Source organism: Suricata suricatta, chromosome 16, assembly GCF_006229205.1.
Source record: "Suricata suricatta isolate VVHF042 chromosome 16, meerkat_22Aug2017_6uvM2_HiC, whole genome shotgun sequence".
NCBI classification, from domain to species: Eukaryota; Metazoa; Chordata; class Mammalia; order Carnivora; family Herpestidae; genus Suricata; species Suricata suricatta.
The window spans coordinates 39,456,828-39,482,495 of record NC_043715.1 but is presented as its reverse complement, the minus strand read 5'-3'; the positions used below and the strand labels follow the sequence as shown (position 1 = coordinate 39,482,495).

Sequence of the window (25,668 nt, the reverse complement as noted above, 5' to 3'; positions counted from 1 at the left end):
AAAGGAGGTGCTTTAATGTAGGAAGTGTGCAAACAGACCGTGCTCACAGACACTTGAGAAAACATAACTGGGAGAGCCAGCGCTTACGACACACGTGCAGGAGGCCACTCCCCATGCCCCTCATCCCGTTTTTATCTTTTCCCTGTAACTCTTGCCATCTTCTAATATGTGACATTGTTTCCTTGTTTGTCGTGCCTGTTACTTAGTGTCTGTGCCCCCTTGTGCCTGTATAAGCTCCGCAGGGCAAGGCCTTGGGTTTGCTCGCTGCCGTAGCCCGGACCCCACGAGCGGTGCCTGGCACGTAGCAGGTGCGCGTCAGTGTGGGTCGTGTGGCTGAGTGAACTCACAGGCTGGTCCTCACACGCTGGACTGTGGACCGGGTGCGGGGGCCTCCTTCGGGGGCTTCATTTGTGGAAGCCCCCAAAACTGCTCTCACGACCCCGAGGGTAGCATCCCCGTAACAGCGCCGAGACCAGAGTTTCCTTTGCCAGGAATCCACTGTGCCCGGAACGTCTGAGTCCTGGAGTATCTGTGACGTTTGCCAGAAGAGTTCAACGTATAGTACTTAACGTGGCCACTTAACTGTCCCGTGAAGACATTTTATGTTTTAAATAGGCACCATGCCCAGCGTGGGGCTTGAACGCATGACCCCAAGATCAAGAGTTGGATGCCCTACCAACTGAGCTAGCCAGGCACCCCTGCAAAGACATTTAAAAAAAAATTAATTTCAACTTTCTTTTTTACTGAAGCAACAAAAGGAAAATTTTTAATACATAAAGATAAACAAACAAACATAAAGTTAAGAAAATAAATCCCATCGCCCAGAAAAAGCACTGTAGCGTTTAATCTCCTGTTATGAATTCTACATGGATTTTTATTTTTTATTTTTTGCTTTTTTTTAATGTTAATTTTTTTTAAACTTTTTTTTTAATGTTTTTATTCATTTTTGATACAGAGAGAGACAGAGCATGAGAGGGGGAGGGGCAGAGAGAGAAGGAGACACAGAACTGGAAGCAGGCTCCAGGCTCTGAGCTGGCTGTCAGCACAGAGCCTGACGCGGGGCTTGAACCCACGAATGTGAGATCTGACCTGAGCCGAAGCCGGAGGCTTAACCGACTGAGCCACCCAGGCGCCCCTAATGTTAATTTTTGAGAGAGACAGAGTGCAAGCAGGGGAGGGGCAGAGAGAGGGGGTGACCCAGCATCTGAAGCAGGCTCAGATACTGAGCTGCCAGCACAGAGCCTCGAGAACTGTGAGGTCATGACCTGAGCCGAAGTAGGGAATCTTAACCGACTGAGCCACCCAGGCGCCCCTCCGCATGGATTTTTAAGTGGGGGGGGTGCACATTAGACATTCCTGTTTTACCTGTTTACAATGGCTCATCTCCTTCCTCTTGCAGGACTTTATCCTGGAACATTACAGTGAGGACAGCTACCTCTATGAAGACGAAATAGCAGATCTGATGGACCTGAGACAGGTGTGGTTTTGTGTGCAGCGGGGGGGAGGAGCTGCTGCTCCTGGAGCTTCCTGGGTCTTCAGGATGCCCTGTTCCTGCACCTAAAGTCTTAGAGCATCGCTCTTGGTTGGAGGTGATAGGGAGGCGCTGTTCAACCCGGCACACGAGAAGACCACAGAAGGGGTCAGACATGCCCACTGTCACATCTGGGGCTCGATTGTGGGACTCCTGGGTTCATGCCAGCGCTTTGCCACCCCTCCTGGCGCTCATGATGGCAGCAGCAGGTCCCGGGCTCCCCAGACATAGTCATGTGTGACATCTTCCCGTGGAGGGGCCACCTGCTGCATCCTCACCTGCTCCCCTGTCCACGGCTCCCTTCCTTTCAGGCCTGCCGGACCCCCAGCCGGGACGAGGCTGGAGTGGAACTGCTGATGAGCTACTTCATCCAGCTGGGATTTGTGGAGAGCAGGTTCTTCCCCCCCACCCGCCAGATGGGGATCATGTTCACGTGGTAGGTGCCCGAGGTCTCTGCGGCCACCTTCCCCGTCAGCACCCCCGGGGGGTCCTCTGCAACCACACCCCTCTACCAGGCGGTCCCAATTTATACGGGAGAGCCTGGAGACACGCAAACGGGCGTTTGTTTATGAAGGGGACCCAAGGGGAGGGCCCCAACAGACCGTGGCTTCTTGCTTCCCAGAACAAGTGAGCCAAGGAGAAGAGGCATTTTTTCGTGCTCATTTTATTGTTGAGGGAACACGGGGCTCTGAGGTGGAACTAACAAGAAGCAAGGTTCTCGTTCCAGATGGGGCAGTGGGTGGGAATCGGGTTTTGTGCCAACGACAAAGGCACAAGCAGAAATAGATCAGCTCTTAAAAGCCTGAGCAGAACGTTGGATTCTTGTCCAGAGTTGGTGTTTTCGAAGGGTAGTATCGTTTAAACGCTTTGGAGAGGCTGGACCTCTTCCCTGAGCATACTCAGCCTGGGCAAGAGGGAGGAAATCCCAAGAGGTACGGGGCACATTCAGAGCCACAGCTGGTGATTAGCGATGATGTCCTTTTGAACGATCAGGCAGATGACTTTTGCTAAAGATGCCTTAGCTGCCTGCTCCCAGTGAAAAGGCTGAAAGTGGTTTTCCCTCTGTGTTGAATTAGGAGGCTCCACATCGATCTCCTGGTTGATGTGTGAACCTTAAAAACAAATCCTCAGTCTTTCAGACTCGAGGAAGAATTATGAGGGGTTAGTAACGGCTGTGTTACATTTAGGAGAAGACCCTATTTTTTAATCCACCTTATTTTTTAGACCAGTTTTAGGTTCACAGCAAAAGTGAGAGATTTCGGGGCACCTGAGTGGCTCAGTTGGTTAAGCATCTCACCTTGGCTCAGGTCATGATCTCGCGGTTGTGAGTTCAAACCCTGTGTTTGTGCTGACAGCCCAGAGCCTGGAGTCTGGTTCAGATTCTGTGTCTCCCTCTCTCTCTGCTCCTCCTCTGCTCATGTTCTGTCTCTCAAAAATAAATAAATGTTAAAAAAAATTTTTTTTAAGTGGGACATTCCCCATATGCCCCCTGCCTCCCACACGTGGCAGGGCTCCCCCGTTCCCCCCTAAAGTCCGTGGTTTACATTGGGGCTCACTCTTGGTGGGAGGCATTTCGTGGGTTTTGATACACATATAAGGACACATATCCACACTGTAGCATCACGCAGAGTAGTTTCACCCCTCTATAGTTCTCTGCTCCATCTCTTCATGCCTCCCCCTCTCCCACAACCGACTACTGATTCTTTCTGTCTCCATTGTTTTTACCTTTTCCAGATGATCAGATAGTTGGAATCATACAGTGTGTAGCCTTTTTCAGGTTGGCTTCCTTTCACTTAGAAATATGCACTCAAGTTTCCTGCATGTCTTCTCACGGCTCGATAACTCGTTTCTTTTTATTGCTACGTGATATTCCACTGTGTTGTGCCACAGTTTACTTATCCACTCACTTATGGACGGACATCTTGGTGGAGAAGCCTTATTCTTGTGTGAAATTGTGGGTTATCTTTGTCCAGTAGGATCAGGCCCGTTGTCTTGCTTGGAAATGAACGCTGCATTGCATGTGCGTTTTTTAACTTTATTCAAGAAATAAATTTTGTCCGTTTTCACCCCAAAGAGGCATTCATTAGCCAAATGATCCATATTGTCAAAACCGTTTCTTTTCACTAGGTATGACTCCCTCACCGGGGTTCCAGTTAGCCAGCAGAACCTGCTACTGGAGAAAGCCAGCATTCTGTTTAACATCGGAGCCCTCTACACACAGATCGGGACTCGGTGCAATCGACAGACGCAGGCTGGGCTGGAGAGTGCGGTGGGCGCCTTTCAGAGAGCCGCAGGTGTGTCTCCGCGAGGGCTGCCGGGATACAGACCCGCCCCCGCCCCCCCCAGCTGGCACCCGGTCCCGCAGCAGGAGAGAGTCAGTGGGTCTTTCCCCGGGCGCACGCGGGGCCTGCAAGGGCCAGCGGGTTTCTCTTGCTGGTGGATCTTCCCACCGAGAAAACTGCTTAATGACTCAAACCCCGTCGCCTCAGTCTGCGTCTGGCTCACGCACACAGCGAACGAACCCCGTGGTTCACAGTTACTCTTTTCCAAGCCCCTGGCCCCAAGGGTGGCAGTGAGGGAGTTGTTCTTTTGTTCCTATTGAAGAAGGGAGTTCGTTTTCTCAAAATAGTGCGAATGTAGGCTCTTTGCTTTTTTCTCTTATCAAGTAGGGTTCATCACGGCGTCTTACCGTCTGTGACGTTATCGTGTGCTCGTTCTGCAGCACTTGCCTCCCCGAGATGATTCCTCTCTGCCCTCTGTCAAGTGACCCTTAGCGCCAGCCTGTAGGGGACTGGGGGTCACCAGGCTGGGCGTAGTGGGTGGGACGGCGACATGGTGTCGTCCGCAGTAGGACCCCCTGCGTCCGGCTCCACACCACGGTTCCTCCCCAGCTGGTCCTTATCCCTGCTTTGGGTGTTCTCCCAGCGGAGAACTTTCCGGGCATCTCACTCTGCTCTGCAAGGCTTTGCCATTATGGCTGATCGTGAAATTGCTCGTTAAAATGACAGATCCCTTGGGATAACACAGTACGATTCCATTGTGGGAGTGGATTTCTTGAGTCCTTTTCTGGGCTCATTTTCTCTCTGAGGAACCTAAAGCAGGTGTGCTTGGTGACCATCTCTACGATGACGGCAATATGGACGACACTAGGCACAAGAACAGAGTGGGAGCAAACCCAGCAGGGAGCACAGAGCCTGCAGCCATTGCCACCCTCCGCAGGGCAGCTTACGCTTTGCAACAGAACCAGAGGAACCAGTCAGATGGGATTCACGTCAGGGATTTTATGTCAGCCTCGGGTTGATTGTCAGTGAAGGTTGTGACAGTTAATTTTCTGAGCTATAAACAAGTCAGCTAAGGGCTAGAGCGGGAACATTTCCATCGGAGTGGGGAGCTGACGTGTCCTGCGGTCCTGGGGAAAAGCCCTGAGTTCTGTAACGACCGGGTGTTGGGTGTGAGCGTGTCCGGCCGGCCTCCCATCATCCTGCCCGCTCTCTGCTCTCACCTCCACTAAATGCCTGCTCGTGTATGGAATTTCTCACGATTGTCCTCGTGAGGCACAGACGAGGCAGGCTGGTTTCCTTGTTCAGTATGGATGTAAATGTTTTGGGAAGAGATCCGATATTTTTAAATCATGGTAAAATGTACAAGAGAAAAAAATGACCATGGGCCACCGATTTTCAGTGTTCGGTTCATTGGCATTAAGTACATTCACACTGTTGCGCAACGGTCTGTCGCCAGGACCTTGTCACCTGCCCAAGCTCAACCTCTGTCCCCGTGAAACACGAACTCTCTGCTCCTGTCCCCAGCTCCTGGCACCCGGCTTGCTCCTTTCTGTCTCTGAATTTGACTCTTCCAGATACCTCCTGTCACGGGATCATGCAGTATATTTGTCCTTGTGACGGGTTTATTGCACATGGCGTGACGTCTTCGTCCATGGCTTAGACGTGTGAGGATTTCCTGCCTTTTTAAGGCTGAGAACTATTCCGTCCTTTGTATACAACACATTTGGTTTGACCGCCTGTCGGTGGGCACCTGGCTTGGTTTCTCCCTTTTGGCTCTTATGACTAATGCTCCCATGAATGTGGGTGTCTAAGTATCGGTTTCCATTCCTGCTTCCACTTCTTCAGGGCACGTCCCTAGGAGTGGAATTGCTGGATCGTACCATCACTGAGCATCCGATTTTTGAAGATGCTCCTTGATTTTTGCTTCTGTCGTCCTCTGTGTTTTTGAACAGCATGGTGAGAGACATGTCCCCAACTCATGTGAAAAAAATGTTTTCCCAATTTGCAGGGGTTTTAAATCACCTGAAAGAGACATTCACTCATACCCCGAGTTACGACATGAGTCCCGCCATGCTCAGTGTGCTGGTCAAAATGATGCTCGCACAAGCCCAGGAGAATGTCTTTGAGAAGATCTGCCTTCCTGGGATCCGGAACGAGTTCTTCATGCTGGTGAAGGTGGCTCAGGAGGCTGCCAAGGTAAGCCGTCCTGGTGCCCGGGACTGCTGGGGTTGGGCAGGATGTGCCGGTGTGGGCCCACTGGGAACAGCGGGGGCTTCCCATGGCAGCGTGCCTGCTCTGGCTGGAGCACTAGCTGGCGTTTTCTTGGCAAGTGGCAGTGTCTCAGATACGGATCACTGACCCCATCTGCAGCTGAGCCTGAAAACCAACATAGTGACAGTTGCCTGACCCCCTGTTAACTGTGACACTGCGAGAACGAGGAGCCCTTGGAGCCGCTCCCAGATCCCGGAGCGGCCCCTGGGCAGGAGAAAGGGCTCTTTTTCTGCGGCCCGGGTGCGTGAGCACCCCGGTGCCAGGCTCCCTGTTCCCAGCATTCCTTCTGTTCCAGGTCGGGGAGGTCTACCGGCAGCTGCATGCGGCCATGAGCCAGGCACCGGTGAAGGAGAACGTCCCCTACTCCTGGGCCAGCCTGGCCTGCGTGAAGGCGCACCACTACGGAGCCCTGGCCCACTACTTTGCGGCCGTCCTCCTCATCGACCACCAGCGTAAGGCCGTGGGCGTGGCGGCTCTGGGCGCTGGTCTGCGTTGTGTTCTGGGACCCTGGGAGCCGAGCGAGCGCGGTCTGCCTGCCCCGGGGATGCTCACAGCCCGGGGGTCCCAGTGCGGGACTCGGGGCCACATGTTCCCGTTGTGGGGGAACAGGGGTGGTGTAATTCTGCCGGAGATGGAGCCGACAGCTCCAAGGAGGCGACGCTTCCCCTGGCGTTGAGCCCAGGTGGGCACCGAGTCCAAGGGGATGCCCCCAAACTCAGCATTCAAGATGACCTTTGGATGTGATGTTTTAAAGGAATCAAACCCAGAGCGCCTGAGTGGCTCAAGTCGGTTAAGCATCTGGCTCTTGATTTCGGCCCAGACCACGCACGATCTCATGATCTCATGTGATCTCATGTGAGATCGAGCCCCGTGTCAGGCTCTGTGCCAACAGCGGGGAGCCTGCTTGGGACCCTCTCCCTCTCTCTCTGCCCCTCCCCTGCTTGCGTGGGGGGTTCTCTCTCCCTCTCTGTCTCTCAAAATAAACATTTAAATGAATCAAAACTACTGCAAAAAAAAAAAAAAAAAAGATCCACAGTGTCCCAAATTTTAAAGAAAGACTACAGATCCATAACATTCTGTTCTGAGCCACATCACAACCTGAGGCAAAGAGGAATTTTGATGTTTCTTCGTCATGCATGTTTTAGCATTATTTTTGATATTTAGAAAATTGTGTTAAACTACCATGTCTCCTGATTGCTGAGTTTTGGACGCCCTCTTATATTTTTAGCCCAAGGTGTCTTGCTGTCCTCATCCTGGTCTTGACGCTGACCTGAGGTCAGATGGGACTTCTGTGGTCATTAGTTCTAATCAAAGTAACCCCCGAAAGTAATGAAAAGGACCACCTCTGGAGCCGCACTGCCTGGGTTCATATCACAGCTCTGCCGTTTACTAGCTGTGGGATGTTAATTTCCTTAATTTGCTGTGCCTCAGTGTTCTCATCTATGAAATGGGGATACGAAGAGACCCTATCTCACAGGGCAGTTGTGGAAACCAGGTGCCTGTGTGCCAAGCTAAATAGTCCCTCGTATCTAGTGGACTCTTGGAAAGTGTGGCTGCTTCTGCCAGTGTTGCTGTAGAGCCTGTTAGAGGGGATGAGTCACGTAAACCGACAGAAACAACAACAGTTCGGTAATCATGGTAGAAACACAAATGGGACAGCAGTTGGACTCCTTGGTGAGGTCACCAAAGGCCTCCCAGAGGCGGTGACATTTGAGTTGGCCTTTGTCCTCTGAGGAAGACTTCTGCAGCTGAGGAAGGAGGAAAAGGACAGCCGGCGTGAGAACACTCCCTGAGTTCTGGAAGGGGGGCCGTAAGTGCTGAGGTGGTGAGACTAGAGCGGGCGCACGTGCCAGGGAGGGCGCAGGCGGGGCTGTACTAGAAGGTTCCGTGAGGTGGGGGAGCTGGAGGAGATAGAGTGGGGCTCAGAGCCACGAGCCCCAGGCATGTGCCTGTCCCGGGTGCACAGAGTAACCTGGGGTGTGTCCAGGGGCAGAATGACCTACCATCCCAAGGGCCTTGCAGGACTGGAGAAGAAGGGAGACTGGAGATGTGTGGAAGGGGATCTCCCTGAGGGGCCTGCGGTGCGTCTCTGGGTCTGTGGCCACGTCCACATAAGGGATTTGCCCTGTGTCTTTCGTTGCAGTGAAGCCTGGCGCGGATGAGGACCATCAGGAGAAGTGCCTGTCCCAGCTCTATGACCGCATGCCGGAGGGGCTGACGCCCTTGGCCACGCTGAGGAACGGTCACCAGCGCCGGCTGCTGGGTATGTGTGGGCTGGCCTGCTCATGGGCCCCAGACGGGTCCCCAGGGCAGGGCCCAGAGAGTGAGGCATCCGAGCCATCCTGGCCGCCGTGGGTCAGATACCAGGAGGCACAGTCTGTAGCCTCAACAGGCTTCTGGGACTGTGCTCTCGCGGGTTCTGTGAGGGCCCAGGGCTCCCAAAGTGCAGCCAGAGCTTGGCCGATCTTCCAGTGCCCTAGAGGTCCAGGGCCAGCCGTGGGTCATCCGAGTGTGGGAGGACGTGTCTGTTAACTCTTCGGTCACACTAAGAACTGGTGATGAAGTGTCCGGGCTCGGTCCCTGCCAAGTCTCAGGGTGACTGTCTCTTTCCGCGTGCGAACCTGAATTCCTCTTCTCCCCAAACCTGCCCTCAACCCCAGACATGCCCGTTGCCCACCCCGTCGATGGCACCCCAGCCTCTAAGTGCAGAGGCCGGAAGCCGGGGGCTCACCTTCCACCTTCAGTTTCTTTTTCATCCCACGTTTGATTGGCACATCCTGTTGACTCGATCTAGAAAACATGTCCCAGATCTGACCGCTTCTTAGCTGGTCCACGCCACACGTATGTTGTGCTTGCTTAACAAATGGCGGCCACTCCCTTCAGTCTCACACAGCCCCGTGGTGCAGGTACAGTAAGGTCTCTGCTTTGCAGTTGCGGACAGAGACCCAGAGGGCTCATAACTGGTCCCTCTGCTTTCCCTTTGCTCCTGCAGTCAGTTCACATGGGTCTTCTGTTTGTACCGTCACGGGCTCCCATGTCACCCAGAGTAGGGGCAGAAGCCCTCACCCTGCACTGGGGAGGCTGGACGTGGTCTGGCCTCGTAGTTCCTGCCGTTCGCTCTGGTCCTCACCCTTTCCAACCACACCCTCAAGCTCATTGTTACCCTTGAGCACATAGTAGGCATAGTCCTGCCCCAAGGCCTTTGCACTTGCTGTTCCTGCTTTCAGGAGTGTTCTCCAGCCGCATATCCTCTGGCTGCTCCCTTACCTCCTTCAGGGCCCTCCTCAAACGTCACCTTCAAGGCACCTGGGTGGCTCAGTCGGTTAAGTGTCTGACTTCAGCTCAGGTCCTGATCTCATAGTTCGTAGATTTGAGCCCATCGGGTTCTGCTGACAGCTCAGAGCCTGGAGCCTGCTTCCGATTCTGTGTCTCCCTCTCTCTCTCTGCTCCTGCCCCGCTCACACGCTATCTCTCAAAAAAAAAAAAAGCTACCTTCAAAAAAGGCCTTCCCAGATCACCCGTCATTGAAGAGCAACTTTTCGTTCCATCTTCTTGTGCTGTGTCCGCAGCCTGCCCTGCTTTATTTTTCTCCGCAACCTACTGCCGCAGGATCCCCTGCCGGTTTATGTGCCGGTTAGCGATCTCTCTTCAACCACCAGCACGTGAACTCCACGACCACAGGGGCTCCTGTTGGTTCGCTGCTTTATCTCTGCCGCCTAGAACGTTTGGTCACTATTTGCCCGAGTGAGCCTACCGCGCATGGGTCTGAGAGGGGTGCGACCCTCTGGGCAGAACCTTCAGAAAAGAGAGGGTCCCCTTTCTGGGCTGGTCTCGGCCCTTGGCTCTCCCTAAGACACCTGCGCTGCACTTCGGGACACTGACGGCACGGGGGTGCTTTTCTCCCGGCAGGCAAGGCCCACCTGCGCCGAGCCATCGGCCACCACGAAGAGTCCGTGAGGGAGGCCAGCCTGTGCAAGAAACTGCGCCACATTGACGTGCTGCAGGAGGTGCTGTCCGCAGCGCACCAGCGCTCCCGGCTCAAGTACGCCCAGCACCAGGAGGACGACGACCTGCTGAACTTGATGGACGCCCCCGACGTTCTCTGTGAGTGGCCCCGGGCCCACTGCCCCTCCCGGAAGGCTCGGGCGACCCTGCTGTGAGCTGGGCACCGCTCTCACCCTGGAGTTACCTGCTGCTCACGCAGTGCAGGGCCTTCCTTATGGTCGTTGTAGCATGTGACTGCCTTCTGCCCCTCATCGTGCCCCGGGTGTCTGGGCGCCCAGCCACCGGGCTTCTGTCCTCACCGCCTTCATGAGCTCCTTGGCTGACTGCTCTTCCCGACCTTCCCCACCCCTCAGGCCTTCTTAAAGGTCCACTCTCTCTGGTTTGCCTCTCCAGATGCCTTTCCTTAAGGTCTTAAAATCTCCCTAGGGTTCCAGCCATCACTGGTGTCAGGGGACCTTGCACACTACCTTGGCCTTGATGGTTTTGTTACGCTCCACACTCCAGAGTCCGTCTGCCTTCTGGGAATGCTCTTTGCTGTGTCTTTTACCTTCGGCTCCATGGTTTTAAGTCCAAAGGCTTCCAGATTCCTCGTCCTATGCTTGCTTTTTCCCATTTTCTACCTCCTTTAGCAACACCAGCATTTCCTTTTATTTCTCTTTGTAGGACAAAAATAATTTTTATTATGAAATGAGAAGTAAAATTTTCGTTCCACTACCCAGGGGCTGCGGGAAAAATGTTTACTTTGGCACTGAAAATCCTCCAAAACCTAGTTGATCGTGTGTCTGTGGTGAGAACACTGAAGAGCTGTGTGCAGGCAAAATTCAAGTATACAATCGCGTCGTCAGCTGTAGTCACCATGCTCGTGTCAGACCTCTGAAACTGCTCGTCTGGCATGACGGAAACTTTGTAGCCTCTGACCAAGGCTGCCTCACCCCGCCTCACCGCTCTGCTCTCTGCTTCTGTAAATTTGACTGTTTCAGATCCCACGCTTAGGTGAGATCATGCACCACCAGCACTTTCTAGGCGTTTCCAAGGTATTGATTCCTGTCCTGGGTTCAGGAAGATGGAGGTGCTTTGCACAGTCGTTGCTGCCCTTGAGGAGGTGGCTGTCAGCTCTGCCCCAGGAGGCAGGAGTTGGTGGGGGCGGTAGGGGGGGCTCTGAGAGGGGACTTGACAGTTAAGGACTGACTAGGATCTTTTGAGGAGTTGGGGGGAGGGGACGGAGGTGGCCCAATCAGGAGAACCCCCTTTGTCCATACTTCCTTTCACCCCCCTTCCTACGTCTCTGTCCCTGGTCTGTAAAGTCCTACCCCAATTTCCAGGGACCAGTTCCTTAGAGATGGGGCCCTGCTCAGGCTGGAGCCTGGGCTCGTCTGTGGTAAAGCTGGCTGGTACCTACTGAGCATCGAGGTCTGCCAGAAACAACAGTAAGCGCCGTATGTATACGGAATCATTCAACTCCTCATCCCCCTCGACAGGGAGGTACTGCCCTCGTCTTAGAGATGAGGCAGGAAAGGCTTAGGGACATCAGTGTTTGCCCCGGTGACCAAGCTGGAAGGTGAAAGCAGGAGTGCTGCTCTGTGCGTCTCCTTCGTGGACACCGGCTCCCTCCTTGGCCCCCCACCCCCCCATCCACTCGGTGTGCTGTGTGCCCAGGAAGCAGAGGCGTCACCCCCACGGAGGGAGTGGGAGCACCCTGTCCGAGCCCAGCGCTGAGTCCGGCACTGTGTAAGAAGCCGCAGGCCATCCTGTGGAGAGAGGGGTGTGTTTTGCCTTGGCAGGCCAGGCTGCTTCCCGCGCTTTTCTTTGTCGCCTGTTCTTCGTGCATCTGTGGCCTGCTCTGGGCTCCTTGGTCAGGAACTGACTAGCCTCAGGGTGAGAGTTGGTGCGAGCGTGCCATGAATGTGATGGTGGAGACTTAAGCTCTCGGGGGACACAAGTGGGCAAACCGACGTCTCCCCGCGATCCTCGCGTCCCACACGGATGCTGAAAGGAGGAAGGTCATCTCATCCGGGACTCGGTGCTGGTCCTTCTTCTGTGACCGCCGCCCCTGCAGTGTAGACGACTTCTCGGTCAGGTTTCCTGAGTGCCAAGGGAAGTCTGCTAGAGTATAAACACTCTCCCTAAAGGCCGGGGACGTGTCTGATTGTCACTGCTCTGTCCCAGCCCCAGAGCGAGGTACGGCTCACAGTAGGTCCCCGATGGAAGGTACAGCTGACACTGGGCCAGGGGGTGACAGGCAGTCAGTGCCTCTCTGTACCGCTTGTCCAGACCAAGAGGAAGGCCAGGGGACTGGGAGGAAGGTTTGCTCCCTCTTCCCTTCAGAGAGAAGATTTAGACCCGATTTTCAAGGATAACCTTCAATTATAGAAACACTTACGCTTTCATTTTTAACATTCTCCTTCCAGCTAAAACTGAGCAAGAGGTTGAAATTATATTGCCACAGTTCTCCAAGGTGACAGCAACAGACTTCTTCCAAAAGCTGGTATGTTGAATGCTTGTTCCGTGAGGACTCAAGGGGACAGCTCATATAGGCTGCAAGTATATAAAAGCCTAATTTTAGATTACTGCTTTTTTTCATTAGAGACTTTATACAGTTTTCATTAAGATGACCTTTTTTTAAAAATTTTTTTTAAACATTCATTATTGAGAGACACAGAGAGACAGAGCATGAATGGGGGATGGGCAAAGAGAGGGGGAGACGCAGAATCGGAAGCGGGCTCCGCTTTGAGCTGTCAGCACGGAGTCCGACGCGGGACTTGAACTCATGAACTATGTGATCATGATTTGAGCCGAAGTTGGACGCTTAACCGACTGAGCCACCCAGGCACCTCAAGATGACCTATTTTATTTTTTTTAATTTTAATGTTTATTTGAGAGAGAAAGAGAGAGAGAGTGTGCGTGCGAACACAAGCGGGGGAGGGGCAGAGAGAGAGGGAGAAACAGAATCCAGAGCAGGCACAGAGCCCGACGTGGGGCTTGGACTTACAAGCCACAATATCATGACCTGAGCTGAAGTCGAACACTTAATCGACTGAACCACCCAGGTGCCCCTAAGGTGACTTTTTAAAGAACACTTTCTTTAAAATATATTGGATATTTTAGAGGAAATGGCAGCTGGTATTTCTGTATGACTCCTGGAGCATGTATTATCCCAGATGGTGGTGTCTTTAGTCTCTGAGCAAGGCCGAGTGACAGCTGCAAGGACAACAAAGTGACATTCCCAGTAGCTTTCGTTTTTTTTTAATGCTTATTTTTTTTTTGTGTGAGAGAGAGCGAGCCAACAGGCAGGGACAGATAGAGAAGGAGAAAGAGAATCCTAAGCAGGCTCTGTGCGCTCATCCCGGAGCCTGAGGCAGGGCTTGAACTCACAAACCGTGAGATCATGTCCTGAGATGTAACCGCCTGAGCCAGCCAGGTGCCCCTCAGCTTTCGAATGCCCGAGTCGGCCTCCCAGTGCTGCCCCTAACGATGCCGCCCCACAGGGCCCCCTGTCGGTGTTTTCGGCCAACAAGAGATGGACCCCTCCTCGCAGCATTCACTTTAGTGCAGAAGAAGGGGACCTGGGGTTCACCTTGAGAGGAAACTCCCCAGTTCAAGTCCACTTCCTGGACCCTAACTGCTCTGCTGCGGTAAGCATGTGCCACTGTAGATTGGGAGCAAAACTCATTGGTATCTTTGTAAGCAGTCAGACGGGTCAAACAGAAAGAAAGCTGCCCAAGCAAATATATCTGGGTATATGAATGAGTTTAGGGTTCTTCTATGTAAAAAATCTGACCACGTGAAGGCTTCTCATGGGTCTTAACCTGCCCAGAGAGCAAAGGATTCCTGTGTGCTGTCTTGAAGCAAACTTATGCAAATATCTGCTTTGTTAATGCCCTTGGGAGCCGATCCAGGGTTTGGAATGAACGGAACACTGACCTGCATTTCAATCCTGCTGTTTGTAGCTGGCGGGAGCCAAGGAAGGAGATTATATTGTTTCCATTCAAGACGTGGATTGCAAGTGGCTGACGGTGAGCGAGGTCATGAAACTGTTGAAGGGCAAGGGCACGGACGGCGTGGAGATGAAGGTGGTGAGCCTCCTGGACTTCACCTCGTCCATGGTGAGTGCCACACCCCGCAGGACACAGCCACACGCAGTGGGGCTGCAGTGAGTCCGGCCTCGCAGGTGTCAGCAGACCGTTTGTCTCCTGCCTGCATTGCTGACTTGTCCCAAGCTGGTCGTTGCTGGCATGTGCCACCGTGGGCCAAAGAGATCATTGGAAAACGTTAAAAAAATGCTGTACATAAAAGAACCAATTATTTTTTCTGATTATTTATTACAGAAATCATATGTATGTATGGTTAAAAAAAATACTCAAGTGCTACAGAAGGGCCAGAGACAATGTGTGGAGGGAACCTCCACACGTCAGAGACGGCACTGGCTGTCCCCGGCAGATCTTGCGAAGTGTCTGGTGCCCGCGCATGTTCACGTGCACAGTTACACGCCTTAATTGTCCCCCAACGGGGGGAATCGTGTGCGTTCTCCTCTGCACTTGGCCACATTGAGTCATGGACCTTAGACGCTTCCCTCTATGACAGTGCTCATTCTTCAGACGTTGTCGGAGCGTCCCGGGTGTAGGCCCTTCCCAGGTGCTGGAGCCCCGGCTGAGCCAGGCCAACGAGGTCCCTGCCCCCAGAGAGCTGGCCCTAAATAAACAAATGGTTGTTGATTTTTGACAAGCGAGGGACAGAACTTAGAGTGTGCCACACGACAGAATGATTGGAGGTGGCGACAGGCTCCTCTAGACAGGGCTTGCCCCGAGACGTGAGTGACGTCTGGTTCAAGGAGGCACCAGAGGCGCATGCTGGGCAGGGGGACCGACAGGTGCAGTGTCACCGTAGCAGGAAGAAGCTTCTGCTGGAAGGACAGAAAGAAGGCCTTTCAGCTGGACCGAGCAGACGAGGGAGGGAGTGACAGGAAATGAGATGGGAGGGAGGCAGGGCCCCACTGGCAGTGGTGGGAGTTTGGAAGCCACGGAGCCTCTCAGGAAGGGGAGTGATGGTCGTTTGAGAAGGACGTCCTGTCGCCTGGAGGCTGGCCGGGTGGCCGAGGCGGATCTAGCTGTGGCAGGTGTGCGGGCCAGCCATGTGAGCAGCCTACACTAAGGACGGGGGACGGCGGAGGCAGAGGGGGGTGCGTGCCCCCTGAGCTGTATCTTTGCAGGTAGAGCTGACAGGGTTTTGTAGATGATCTGTGGAGAAAACCTCATGGAAAGGAAAATGACTGCTCAGTGGGACTTGAACAAAGGCACCATTTTTTCATAGTGATGGGGAATGGGGGCCAGGGGCGAGGGAGGCAGAGAAGAGAGAAAACAGAGTTGTACCTTGAATGTTTCACTTGTCAAACGAAGATGTTCAAATCTTCAGTGCAAAGGAGAAGTCAGACATAGAAATGTCTGAGAATCACCAGCCTAGAGATTATAGTTAAAGCCATTCAGAGACTAAATGGAATTACCCACGGGGGCCCGAGGGTCAAGGACTAATCCATGAGACACCGCAGGCATCTGGAGATCAGTTAGAAGAGAAGTGGGCGCAAAGGAAGTTGTGAGGGCGCATTCAGAGAGATAGGATATGGAAGCTTTTGGAATCAAGCAAATTAAATCCTGCAGGGAGACATGGTTGGTTGTGCAGACTACAGTTAAGAGGTGGAGAGGGAGGAAGGCGGGCCGTGTCTACTATTGTTTGGCAGCAGGACAAAAGAATACTTTCCAGGGAGAGATGGCAACAGAACTCTGATTAGAGAGGGCTGGAGAGTGAATGGATCGTGTAGTTCCTATGATAAGAAATGTCCAGAACAGGCTAATCCATAGAAACGCAGTGTAGACTAGTGGTTGCCAGGGGCCGAGGTGTCAGGCAATGGGGAATAAGTACTGATGGGTACAGGATTACTTTCTGGAGGGCAAAGAACGTTCTGAAATCCTACGGCGGCTCCACAAGTCTGAATGCGCTCAAAACCACAGAATGGTGTTAACGAGGTGAGTTTTGTGGGATGTGAATTATATCTCCATTTAAAAATGAAAGATGAAGGGACTCAGAGCATCTTGGGAGAAGGGATCGTGAGAAATGGAGTTTGCAGGACAAGAGGAGCAGGGTCCCAGCCAGAAGGAAAAGAAGTTTGTCCAAGAGAAGGATAAATAAAAGAGCTAGGCTCAGGACCAGAGACTTCGTGAAGGTGGCGGGGGTTTGCACAGCACAAGGTGTGGCTGTACGGGGAGAAAGGTTTATCTTTCCATCCTATGAGAACTTTGAACCAGGCCCGGGAAAGAGCTGAGGGAGGGGTAGAAAAGCAAGGGTTCTAGACTCCGACTTGCCGGAATGGATTCCTGGCTTAACTGCCAGCGGTGTGGCCTTGGGCGTCAGGGAATGGTTCTGAGCTGCGGGAAAATCGGGAGGCGTGCTGGCATGGGATGCATTTCCATTCACCATAGGTGTTACAATAACCGAGAATGGGTTATTGTTTTCACCCTAAGGCCTCAGACAATGGCAACTGAGCGCTAGTTTTAATTGCCTTCGCTGTAAACAAAACCAGATAATGAGAACCGTAGAGCCCAGGCCCCGGCTGAACCGGTGACCTGCTCCCCCACTCTCTGGATTGCGGTGGGGTCCCCCAGCACTCTTCTGCGGAGCATATCTGGAATACTACTGACGTAGCAGAGACCCCGGCCCCGGAATCAGGCTCTCTCTGCGGCCACCGGCAGTTACTACCCTCCTTAGGACGTTTCCCCTTTGGTATGACGAGTGCAGTGGTTTCAGACTGGGCTCCGTCGATGCCGCGGGTCGGGGGGGGGTGCCCCAGGAATATTTGGGGGAAGGGCAGGGGGAGCATGCTGCTAGAGGACAAGAAAAAAGGGAATGGCAGAAAGGGAGCAGCCATTGGGGTACAGTCTGGGAGGGGGACACAGGGAGGAGGGAAGCTTCTCAAAGGCAGCGGCCGTGTCGGTGTGTGTCCATAACACAGCAAGCCTGTGTGCTGCTGGCAGTGGTCAGCGGCAGGAGTACAGGAAGGAGGGCACACCCAGCGGGCGGGGGAGATCCAGGCACACGCAACTGGTCCTTAGGGACAGAGGCTGTTAAGGTAATGCAGTAGTGTCGGGAGGACGTGTGTGGGGCTTCCAGAGGCCTCTAGAAGGAATGATATCGCTAGGATAACGGCGTGCCAGGTAATGAGGTGCCTAGCAGAGGTTTGGGGTCAGGGTTAGAATTTCAAGGGAAGCCAGTTGGCTTGGTAAGTGCCCTTCAGGAATGTGCACCCATTTGGGTGCAGGCCTGGGGGCCACGCAGAGGGCAGAGTTTAACTAGACTTGGCATTCGCTGGTTGAACTCCGGCGGAGGACAGAGGGAATGTTTAAGGCAGTGGTTGTAAAGGTGGATAATGGACTCTAAGCAGGGTGAGGCTGAGAAATGTGTGCAGCCATCAAATCTACATCCAGGACTGTTCTTGTTCTTAAAAACAGTGCGGAATATGTATGTCTTATAAGAGTCCGGTGGGGTCAAACGGCAGCTGTGTAGACAAGAGGAGCCAGGCTCCGGAGAGAGTAATACCCTTCTTTGTCGTCCTGTCTCTCAAATTCCCTGATGTCTGTTATGAACAGTGTGCCCCACCGCTTTAGATATGTTGTATGTATATTAAAAGGCCTGGTTTCTGCACCTGGAACCTAATAGATGTTCAGTAAACACTCGAACATAGCAACCTGCGTGTCAGACAAACCTTGGAAGCAGGTGATAATCCACATGGAAGGTTACGGGAAGTAAGGATCTTCAGAACTTGAGTGAACCCTGTGCAATCGTTTGAAAGTTAATAGTAGTGCTTCTGGGCACAGAGTTCCAACTGGGGAAGATGAAAAGGTTGTGGAGATGGATTGTGGGGTGGCTGCACAGACGTGTGAATGTGCTTCATGCCACCAAACTGTACCCTCTAAAATAGGTAAAATGGCCACTTTTCTGTTATGTATATTTCATCAGTTTAAAAGAGAGGAGGAAAAGCTAATAGAATCTTCACCATGGATTCTAGATTGTCTGTCAAGAGAACAGAGTTGATGTCCCCTGACTAGCATGGACTGAAGTCCAGCGTACAACGGGCGAAGAAAGCAAGAGGCAGGCCAGTCGGTCATGTAGCCTTTAAAGGAAAGACAGTGGTTGACGTGTAGACGGACACAGTCTACGAACGTTCTCTCTCAAAGCTTAACGGAAATAGTGGTTGCCTCAGGGGAGGGGCCTGGAAGCCAAGGTGGGGGGGATACCTGCTGCTCAGCACGTGCATTTTCGTGTTGTTGACCATGAGTGTGTGTTACTTTCAAGTAGAGTGAGAACCTTAAAAAGTGAGTAGTGGTCCCTCCCCTAAATTACTGCTAGTGAGTCTATTTCTTAAAAATCGTCCCTGTTTTGAAGAGTGTCAGCATTCGTCACCCGGTTTCAGAACGACACCAGCTCAATCTGCAGGAGGAGGCTGGGAGAGCAGAATTTTGCCGTCAGTCAGTCGGCCGCTGTCCGGAGGACCTCTAACGCCATTTTCCTTCCTTCCCCTGCGCAGCACAGTAAGTGTGCGACGTACTCGGTGGGCATGCAGAAGACCTACTCCATGATCTGCTTGGCCATCGACGACGACGACAAGCCTGATAAGAGCAAGAAAATCTCGAAGAAGCTTTCTTTTCTGAGTTGGGGCACCAACAAGAACAGACAGAAGTCAGCCAGCACCTTGTGCCTCCCGTCGGTGGGCGTCGCGAGGCCTCAGGTCAAGAAGAAGCTCCCCTCTCCCTTCAGCCTTCTCAACTCCGACAGCTCCCTGTACTAACGTGAGCAGAGAGAAACGCTCCGGCTCCAAACGTCCGCGTCTCGGGGCTGACCGTGCCTTCCCAGTTGTGCCGTGGCAGAAAGTGTCTAAATACTCACAAGTCCCCTTTTCTCGCTGGGTAAACTTACACTTGGTAGGTCTTTGTGAATGCAAGTAACAAGAAACCTCTAGAAATTTGGGGGGTGTCACCATATTGTTGCAGGTTATTTATTATATATAGTATTGTAAACAGAACAGCATTAAAAACCGGGCTGTTTTTAATGGCTACAGTTACGGCTTGTGGCTACTGTCAGAGCTCCATGGGGGTCACCTCTGTTGCTTTCCTCCCTGTGACTGTGTCCGAACTTGGGGAGATCATTCCTTAACTCAGAACTCAGAAGACCCCCAGTGAAGGCAGGTCAAGGGACGATAATGATTGACTAAGTTAGTGTAACTAAGGAGTGTTCCAACGAACGGCTTCCTAAGGGGAATTTGTGACCCTAAAAGGAGAAGATTTTACAATGATTTCTACATAAAAGAATGCTATTTCCAGATGGAAGTCTAGTGCCAAATTCGTCATCACTTACTAGATAAAAAACAAAAACACAACCTGGGAGCATCACTGCTTCTAGTTTGATGTCATTAACCAGTTGCTAACACGGTGGCAGTGTTAGACGGGGATGCTCTCTACAAGGTAGACGATATACTGTTTGATACTCAAAACATTTGTCTGTTTGTTTCAAGTAGAAAGTATATAATTGTACATCTTCAGAGCCTTTAAGATGGGTTAGAGACATTTTATAAGGTAAAGGTGTAAATGATTCTAGTTTCAATCTCTCTTCGACTTGTTTTTACCCGTCGATTTCTCTTGCTTGCAAGTTGGATGACACCGCGATTCTAGTCAAGAGTCACGGTGGACACAGTTCAGGTTCTATAGCTCAAAAAAAAAACACAAAGGCATTGAAATCTATTTTTGAGAATAAGAACTTAAATATTTTCTAGTGTGCAATATCAAAAGGGAAGACCCAAATAAAAAGTTCCACGTTTGGGAAAGTGTATCTATCCACTGCTCTTCGGCCCATTTTTGTATAAATATTTAAATAAACATATTCATTTCCCTGAATTACTGTTTTTAAAATTGTTTTTCCACTTAGATGTCATTCCACGTTTAGACCGTTTCTACCCTAACGCACAAAACTTTCCTATTGTTTGTGTTTTGATAATGACGGACCTTTCACAAGACAGGACCTCGGGGGCTTTCAAGTTATCTTTGGAAACGTATGTGCATCTTTCACTGCATTTATTTTCTGAGTGGCTGATTGTAGCTTTGGATCCCACCCCGGCTCTCCTCTCTGCACGCCGCTGCCCTGCCGTTTTCCTGTACATCTTCCCACTGTTGGGCCGTGCGCCAGCAGACGCACCCTTGACCCTTCCCGCACACACTGGCTTTCCGTCTTTAACAGGGGCCCCCCAACTCCAGGCTGTGTTCAGAAGACAGGCTCGTCGGCTATAAACGAGCTGAGGTTACCAGGAAGGGGGAAGGACGGAGGGAGGGGGAGGAAGGAAGAAAGAAGAAAGGCCATATAACTGTTTACACTGGCAGCACCCTCCAAACAGCGACAGGAAGAACACTTGGCCTGCCACCGGGAACAAGGGGCTTATGGTACAAGCACAGCGCTTCATTGTAGGCTTGTTTCCTTTAGAAGGTCACTTCTACCTCCTGAAACTTGATGAGGCTTTTCCATGCGAGACAAGGTCAAGGTTATACATTAAAATCTGCCAGGGCCAGCTTTTTGCTGAATTTGAGAGTCCCTATTTAAACTCGCTTAGGGAGACCCCCTCAGGCCTGTTCTCTCTTTTTTTTAAGATTCTATTTTGGGGGCACATGGGTGGCCCGGTTGAGTGTCCAGCTTCGGCTCAGGTCATGATCTCATGGTCATGGGTTCAAGCCCTGCGTCAGGCTCTGTGCTGATAGATCAGAGCCTGGAGCCTGTCTTCAGATTCTGTGTCTCCCTCTCTCTCTGACCCTCCCCTGCTCATGCTGTCTCTCTCTCTCTCTCTCTCTCAAAAATAAAAACATTAAAAAAATTAAAGATTTTATTTTTAAGTATTCTGTACACCCAACGTGGGGCTCGAAGTCCTAACCCTGAGATCAGGAGTGGCATGTTCTACCCATGAGCCAGCCAGGTGCCCTCCAACGGGCCCTCTTTCACTAGCAGGGTGAGGGCCATACCTGGAGCCCGCTAACTCCAGTATCTTAAATGCCTGAACCCAGAGAACAGGGCAGGGCTACTAGTAGCTTCCTTTCAGGCCTCACCTCATCTTTCATTAGTTGCAGTGAAAGGAGATTTCTTCGTCCTCAATTTTTAAATATGCAAAGAAACCAGATGCTGTAGCTCCTGGCAGCGGGAAGAGCTGTCACCTGGGCTGTGTGAAGAAGGCACGAATGTGTTGTGCTACTGCCTGTCCGACCACCGGCTCCAGCTCTCCGACCGAAGCGTTGCTGAGTCGCTGGATACTTGGGAACTTCTGAAGTAGTAGGGGGGCTTTAACTTTTCCGACTCCTGGGATTTGCTGCACAGTTCGAAGGAGGGAGAACTCCGGGATCAGAGTCCGTTTCTTACTGAGGAAAGGGTTCTTACTGGGCTCTTTAGTTTGTTCTTGAACCTAATGGGAAAGTAAAGGAGAAGCACATGAGCACCCTCTAGAGGACTGGCAATTCTCCTACATGTTAGTGGAAACTGAGTTTTACTTTTTTTTCCCATTTGGTTCAGTTTGACTTACCACTACAAATGTTTTCATATGCCACAAATCTAATTTTTCAGACATCAGAAAAATTGTTTAAAAAATTTTTATTTGAGAGAGAAAGAACACAGCGGAGGAGGGGGCAGCAAGAGAGGGAGAAACAATCCCCCGCAGGGGCCACACTGCCAGTGCAGAGCTTGACACAGGGCTTCAACTCATGAACTATGAGATCATGACCTGAGCGGAAACTGAGTCGGATGCTTAACTGACTGAGCCACCCAGGCGCCCCGGAAAAATTACTGAAAAATGAACCATATGAGAACACAAAGGAGTAAGAAGTAAAAATGTATTAAACTTTCAGAGTGCTTAGGATAAAGCAATGTAAGCAAGGAAAACATACTCTTGAGGAATTCAAACATCTTCCTATCATTCACTAATAAACGATCCAGTTGTATGGAATTAAACCTAACCGGGACCGGCTTGATACAGAACCTGAAGAAAGCCTGTCTATCAAAGGAGAGAAACCCAGTCTTCAGTTAGCAATAGAGAGAGGGAGGCAGCAACATTGCGCCAAGGGGAAAACTGAAGGAAGGGACCTGCGAGCGACACGGGGCCGCCTGCATTGTTTCAATGTGGTTCTCATTCCTAGCTACACAGCAAAAGGGAAATTTAAAGTCAACAACACAACAAAAATAGATGTCTCGGTCCCACTCTGATATTCTGATTTTTAATTGGTCTGAGGTAAGGCTCCTGTATCACTGTTTTTAAGAGTTTCCCAGGAGGAGTGCCTGGGTGGCTCAGTTGATTAAGTGTCTGACTTTGGTTCAGGCTATGATCTCCCATTCATGGGTTCGAGCCTCCACCCCTCTTCAGGCTTTGTGCTGAAAGCCAGGAGGCTGTAGTATCTCCCTCTCTCTGTCCTTCCCCTGCTTGTTCTGTCTCTCAAAAATAAATGTTTAAAAAAAATTTTTTAAAGAGTTTCCCAAGAAATTCTTGGGCACCTGGGTGGTTCAGCTGGTTAAACGTGGGATTTCAGCTCAGGTCATGATCTCACAGGTTTGTGAGTTCAAGCCCTGCTTTGGGCTCTCTGCAGTCAGGACACAGCCCGCTTTGAATCCTGTCTCAAAAAACAAACAAACATTAAAAGCTTCCCAGGAAATTCTAAAGTACAGCCAAGTCTAAATAGTACAGCCAAGTTGTTACTCAGGGAGGACAATGCAGAACTAGGCTTAAAAAGAAAAAAAAAGGGGTGTCTGGGTGGCTCAGTTGGTTAAGCATCTGACTTTGGCACAGGTCATGATCTTGCAGTTCGTGGGTTCAAGCCCCGCATTGGGCTCTGTGCTGACAGCTCAGAGCCTGGAGCCTGTTTCGGATTCTGTGTCCCCCTCTCTCTCTGACCCTCCCCTGCTCGCGCTGTCTCTGTCTCTCAAAAATAAATAAAAAACATTAAAAAAAAAGAAGGAAAAAAAAAGGAGCATCTGCTTGTCGCTGCAGTTGATCAAGGGTGAGTAAGGATTCCTTTAGACTGGACTGGTGCACTGCAACTTTAACAAGCACAGCACCTACAGGAAGGTCAGGTGAGAGTCTGTAAGGCAGGGCTCTTGCAGAAGAGTAGGAATCAGCACTTACTAACTGGATAATAAGGCCGGAGGCTTCCATCTGGCTGGCCACGGGAAGCAACACCATCCCAAGGTCCAGCACAGTAAACTTCTGTATGGCCGAGAAGTATTGTTCACTCATCCGCGTTTTCTCAACTATCACGATCCCTTGAAGATTACTGGACTTCAGAGGAAGACAAAACCGGTAAACCACTGAGTAACAAAACTACCCGTGAGTTTAAGAAAACTACCAGTCCACGTGTGCTTGGAATAAATTATTCCAAAAGATGGGGGTGGGGTTGATGGAAGTCAATTTTCAATTTCCGTTTCTTCCATTCAGTACTTACATTTCTAACCCGAACAAGCCTCTTTCTGTAGCCGTTGCCTGCCACCAAATCAGCTTCGGTGACATAAACAATGCAAGATCTGCTCGACACGTAAAAATCTACCGGTGTCAGGCCATCCTCAAAAACGACTGTAATTTTCCCTTAGAAGACAGACAAGAAAAATGAGTTCCGTGAGCACTGGGTGAAAGACGACAATAGGCAGGACGTTTTTATGAAGTTTAGAAGAGGGCTTTTGCACAGGCAGCCCACCGACCTTGCATCTCCTGTACGAGCTGCGACCCGCGCCACTTCTCGTTGGCCACGATATGCCCAAAAGGCACGTGCACGGGACCCGTGCGCTCAGGCGCGTTCCTGGCCATCGGCTGCCTCGAGCTAATAAGAAAAGCGGAAGACCGCATTTGAGTCGCCCCACGTTCCCCTCGAAGTCGAGGCCTCTTTGGCAAGAGCCTATTTGCAGTGTTCCTTAAAAGACTGGATTATTTCCCAAAGTCTAAGACCCAGGAGATTACTGTCTTGGTAGCCGCGTCTCTCCATTCCGTCACCTGCTGGGTCCTGGTACCCAGGCTCTGTCAGTGCGGTGGCTCCTCAGTCCAGTCCCAGGTGGGGACCGAGCCCGCCAGAACCCCCCCCCCCCCCCCGCCAGAGGACCGGACCCCTTTACCTGCGGCCGGCCACTTCCGGGTTCCCTCCGGAGAGAGGACCAGTTTTTCAGTTTTTCATCCTGCCCGCCCTCCGCCTCCGACGGCGTTGAATAGGCTATCGTGTCAGAGATCGACATCTGATCTGGCCAATCAGAGAACGGATCACGCACTGTTTCCGCCCCGGAGGTCATTTGAATAGGGACGGCTGGTTGCCAAGAGAGACGGGTGCGGAGTATCCGTGGCTCTGATTGATCGAAGAGAAAGCAGAGCCAATGGCCGGCGACGTTGTTGCAAAGTGCATTGCGTTGAAACAGCGGCTGGGGCTCGGCCGGAGGGCGGGGCTCGAGCTCTAGGGAGCGGCTCTCGCCTGTGAGCCCGACTGCGGGTCCTTCCAGCCCCGGTCCAGCCACTCCCCGCACCAAGGATGCCCCTGGGGTTTCGCAGAGGCCGCAAAGGCCAGTTTGTGAGTAGATCCCGGGGGCGAGGAGTGAACGGGGAACGGTTTGGGATTTGGCCGGAGGTTGAGGCCAGGTAGCACTAAAGGAAATGGTTTTCGAGAAGCCCTGATTTTTTGTGTTCCCAAGCATCTTCTGTCCCGGGGTCGGCCTCAGTCGGACAGGAGTCGCCTTGTCTTCCTTGCAACTTTTACTCCGGTGTCAGGGAGCACTCCTGCCGGCACAGATGTGCTCCACTGCTGAAAACCCCCCGACGGGAAGTCTTTCTTAGGATTCCTTCCTCCACTCGTCGCCGCGCACACCCCATCAGCCAAATTCCGTAGATTCCACCCACCGCTCCACCTGGGCCGCCGCAGCGGCTCTCTTCTTCCAGTCTTGCTTTTGATCTAGGTCTGTTCTCCACAGGGCAGCCGGAGGCGTTCTTTTAAAACGGACCTCTGATCGTGCTGCTGACCTCTTTAAAACCCATTGCCCCTCACCTCCCACCCCCTACCCCCAACACGGGCTCCAGCCATTTCTTCTGTTCCTTCAGGCCTTTGCCTTTGCTCCTTCTGCCTGGAATGCTTCCTTTCAAAACTTAGCACTTTGTCAGCATAGGCTCACACTCCCAATTTCATGCCTACGACTGGTCGATTAGTCTTTTAAGGGGCCAATTTCAGTGGTGCTCCCCACTCGTGCTCCCCACTCGGGCACGAGTTTTCCTTAGTCAATTATAAAAACTCTGAAATGGGAACAATCCCCACTCTAGCTCCCAGCCCATTCTTCTACCCAACCCCTCTCAGAGGCTTCTGTGTCTGTTATGTTGCAGCAAACTGGAGTATTTGTTATTTCTGGAACGCTGCCTCTAATGTCCTGCTTCTTTCCATCGTTCATGCTGGTCCCTCTTCCTGGAATACTTGTCCCATCTCGTTTCCCACATGTGAGAGCAGTGGCCGTCTTGACCCAATCTGAGTGCCTCTATGATTTCCTCCCAACGGGAAG

General features: G+C 51.8%; 3 protein-coding genes across 5 annotated transcripts in view; 2 read left to right on the top strand and 1 right to left on the bottom strand.

Annotated features, from left to right (window-relative positions):
• RHPN2 (rhophilin Rho GTPase binding protein 2) overlaps positions 1 to 20,024 on the top strand; it is a 62,462-nt gene extending 42,438 nt beyond the window's left edge. Inside the window, exons 7-17 of the mRNA XM_029924259.1 lie at positions 1,400 to 1,477; positions 1,843 to 1,967; positions 3,659 to 3,825; positions 5,822 to 6,009; positions 6,380 to 6,536; positions 8,228 to 8,347; positions 9,994 to 10,188; positions 12,498 to 12,574; positions 13,575 to 13,721; positions 14,037 to 14,192; positions 18,662 to 20,024. Of these exons, the coding sequence (XP_029780119.1) occupies positions 1,400 to 1,477; positions 1,843 to 1,967; positions 3,659 to 3,825; positions 5,822 to 6,009; positions 6,380 to 6,536; positions 8,228 to 8,347; positions 9,994 to 10,188; positions 12,498 to 12,574; positions 13,575 to 13,721; positions 14,037 to 14,192; positions 18,662 to 18,922 (1,671 nt within the window). The 3' untranslated portion in view covers positions 18,923 to 20,024. The remainder of the gene's footprint in view (positions 1 to 1,399; positions 1,478 to 1,842; positions 1,968 to 3,658; positions 3,826 to 5,821; positions 6,010 to 6,379; positions 6,537 to 8,227; positions 8,348 to 9,993; positions 10,189 to 12,497; positions 12,575 to 13,574; positions 13,722 to 14,036; positions 14,193 to 18,661) is intronic.
• On the bottom strand, positions 19,097 to 24,342 carry FAAP24 (FA core complex associated protein 24). Of its 3 annotated transcripts, none has more exons than XM_029925644.1 (6): positions 24,253 to 24,342; positions 23,845 to 23,963; positions 23,592 to 23,731; positions 23,276 to 23,428; positions 21,219 to 21,568; positions 19,097 to 19,832 (listed from the first exon to the last, which is right to left on the bottom strand). In XM_029925644.1, the coding sequence occupies exons 2-5, from the start codon at positions 23,948 to 23,950 to the stop codon at positions 21,320 to 21,322; spliced, it is 648 nt and encodes a 215-aa protein (XP_029781504.1). In that variant the 5' UTR covers positions 23,951 to 23,963; positions 24,253 to 24,342; the 3' UTR covers positions 19,097 to 19,832; positions 21,219 to 21,319. The 3 variants fall into 3 exon arrangements, with proteins under 3 accessions (XP_029781504.1, XP_029781505.1, XP_029781506.1); XM_029925645.1 differs by lacking the exon at positions 24,253 to 24,342 and adding an exon at positions 24,134 to 24,186; XM_029925646.1 differs by lacking the exons at positions 23,845 to 23,963; positions 24,253 to 24,342 and having other exon boundaries at positions 23,276 to 23,423; positions 23,592 to 23,677.
• A 128-nt stretch (positions 24,343 to 24,470) lies between these two features.
• CEP89 (centrosomal protein 89) overlaps positions 24,471 to 25,668 on the top strand; it is a 64,072-nt gene continuing 62,874 nt past the window's right edge. The window contains exon 1 of the mRNA XM_029925563.1: positions 24,471 to 24,695. Coding sequence (XP_029781423.1) covers positions 24,657 to 24,695 — 39 coding nt within the window. The 5' untranslated portion in view covers positions 24,471 to 24,656. The remainder of the gene's footprint in view (positions 24,696 to 25,668) is intronic.

What these genes read in the sequence shown, in the direction of transcription:
- FAAP24 (XM_029925644.1), bottom strand. Translation starts at nt 23,950, where the DNA reads ATGGCCAGGAACGCGCCTGAGCGCACGGGTCCCGTGCACGTGCCTTTT. An exon ending in GCTCGTACAGGAGATGCAAG is followed by an intron (nt 23,732 to 23,844) that starts GTCGGTGGGCTG and finishes CTGTCTTCTAAG; the next exon opens with GGAAAATTACAGTCGTTTTT. An exon ending in CCGGCCTTATTATCCAGTTA is followed by an intron (nt 21,569 to 23,275) that starts GTAAGTGCTGAT and finishes CTTTCCCATTAG; the next exon opens with GTTCAAGAACAAACTAAAGA.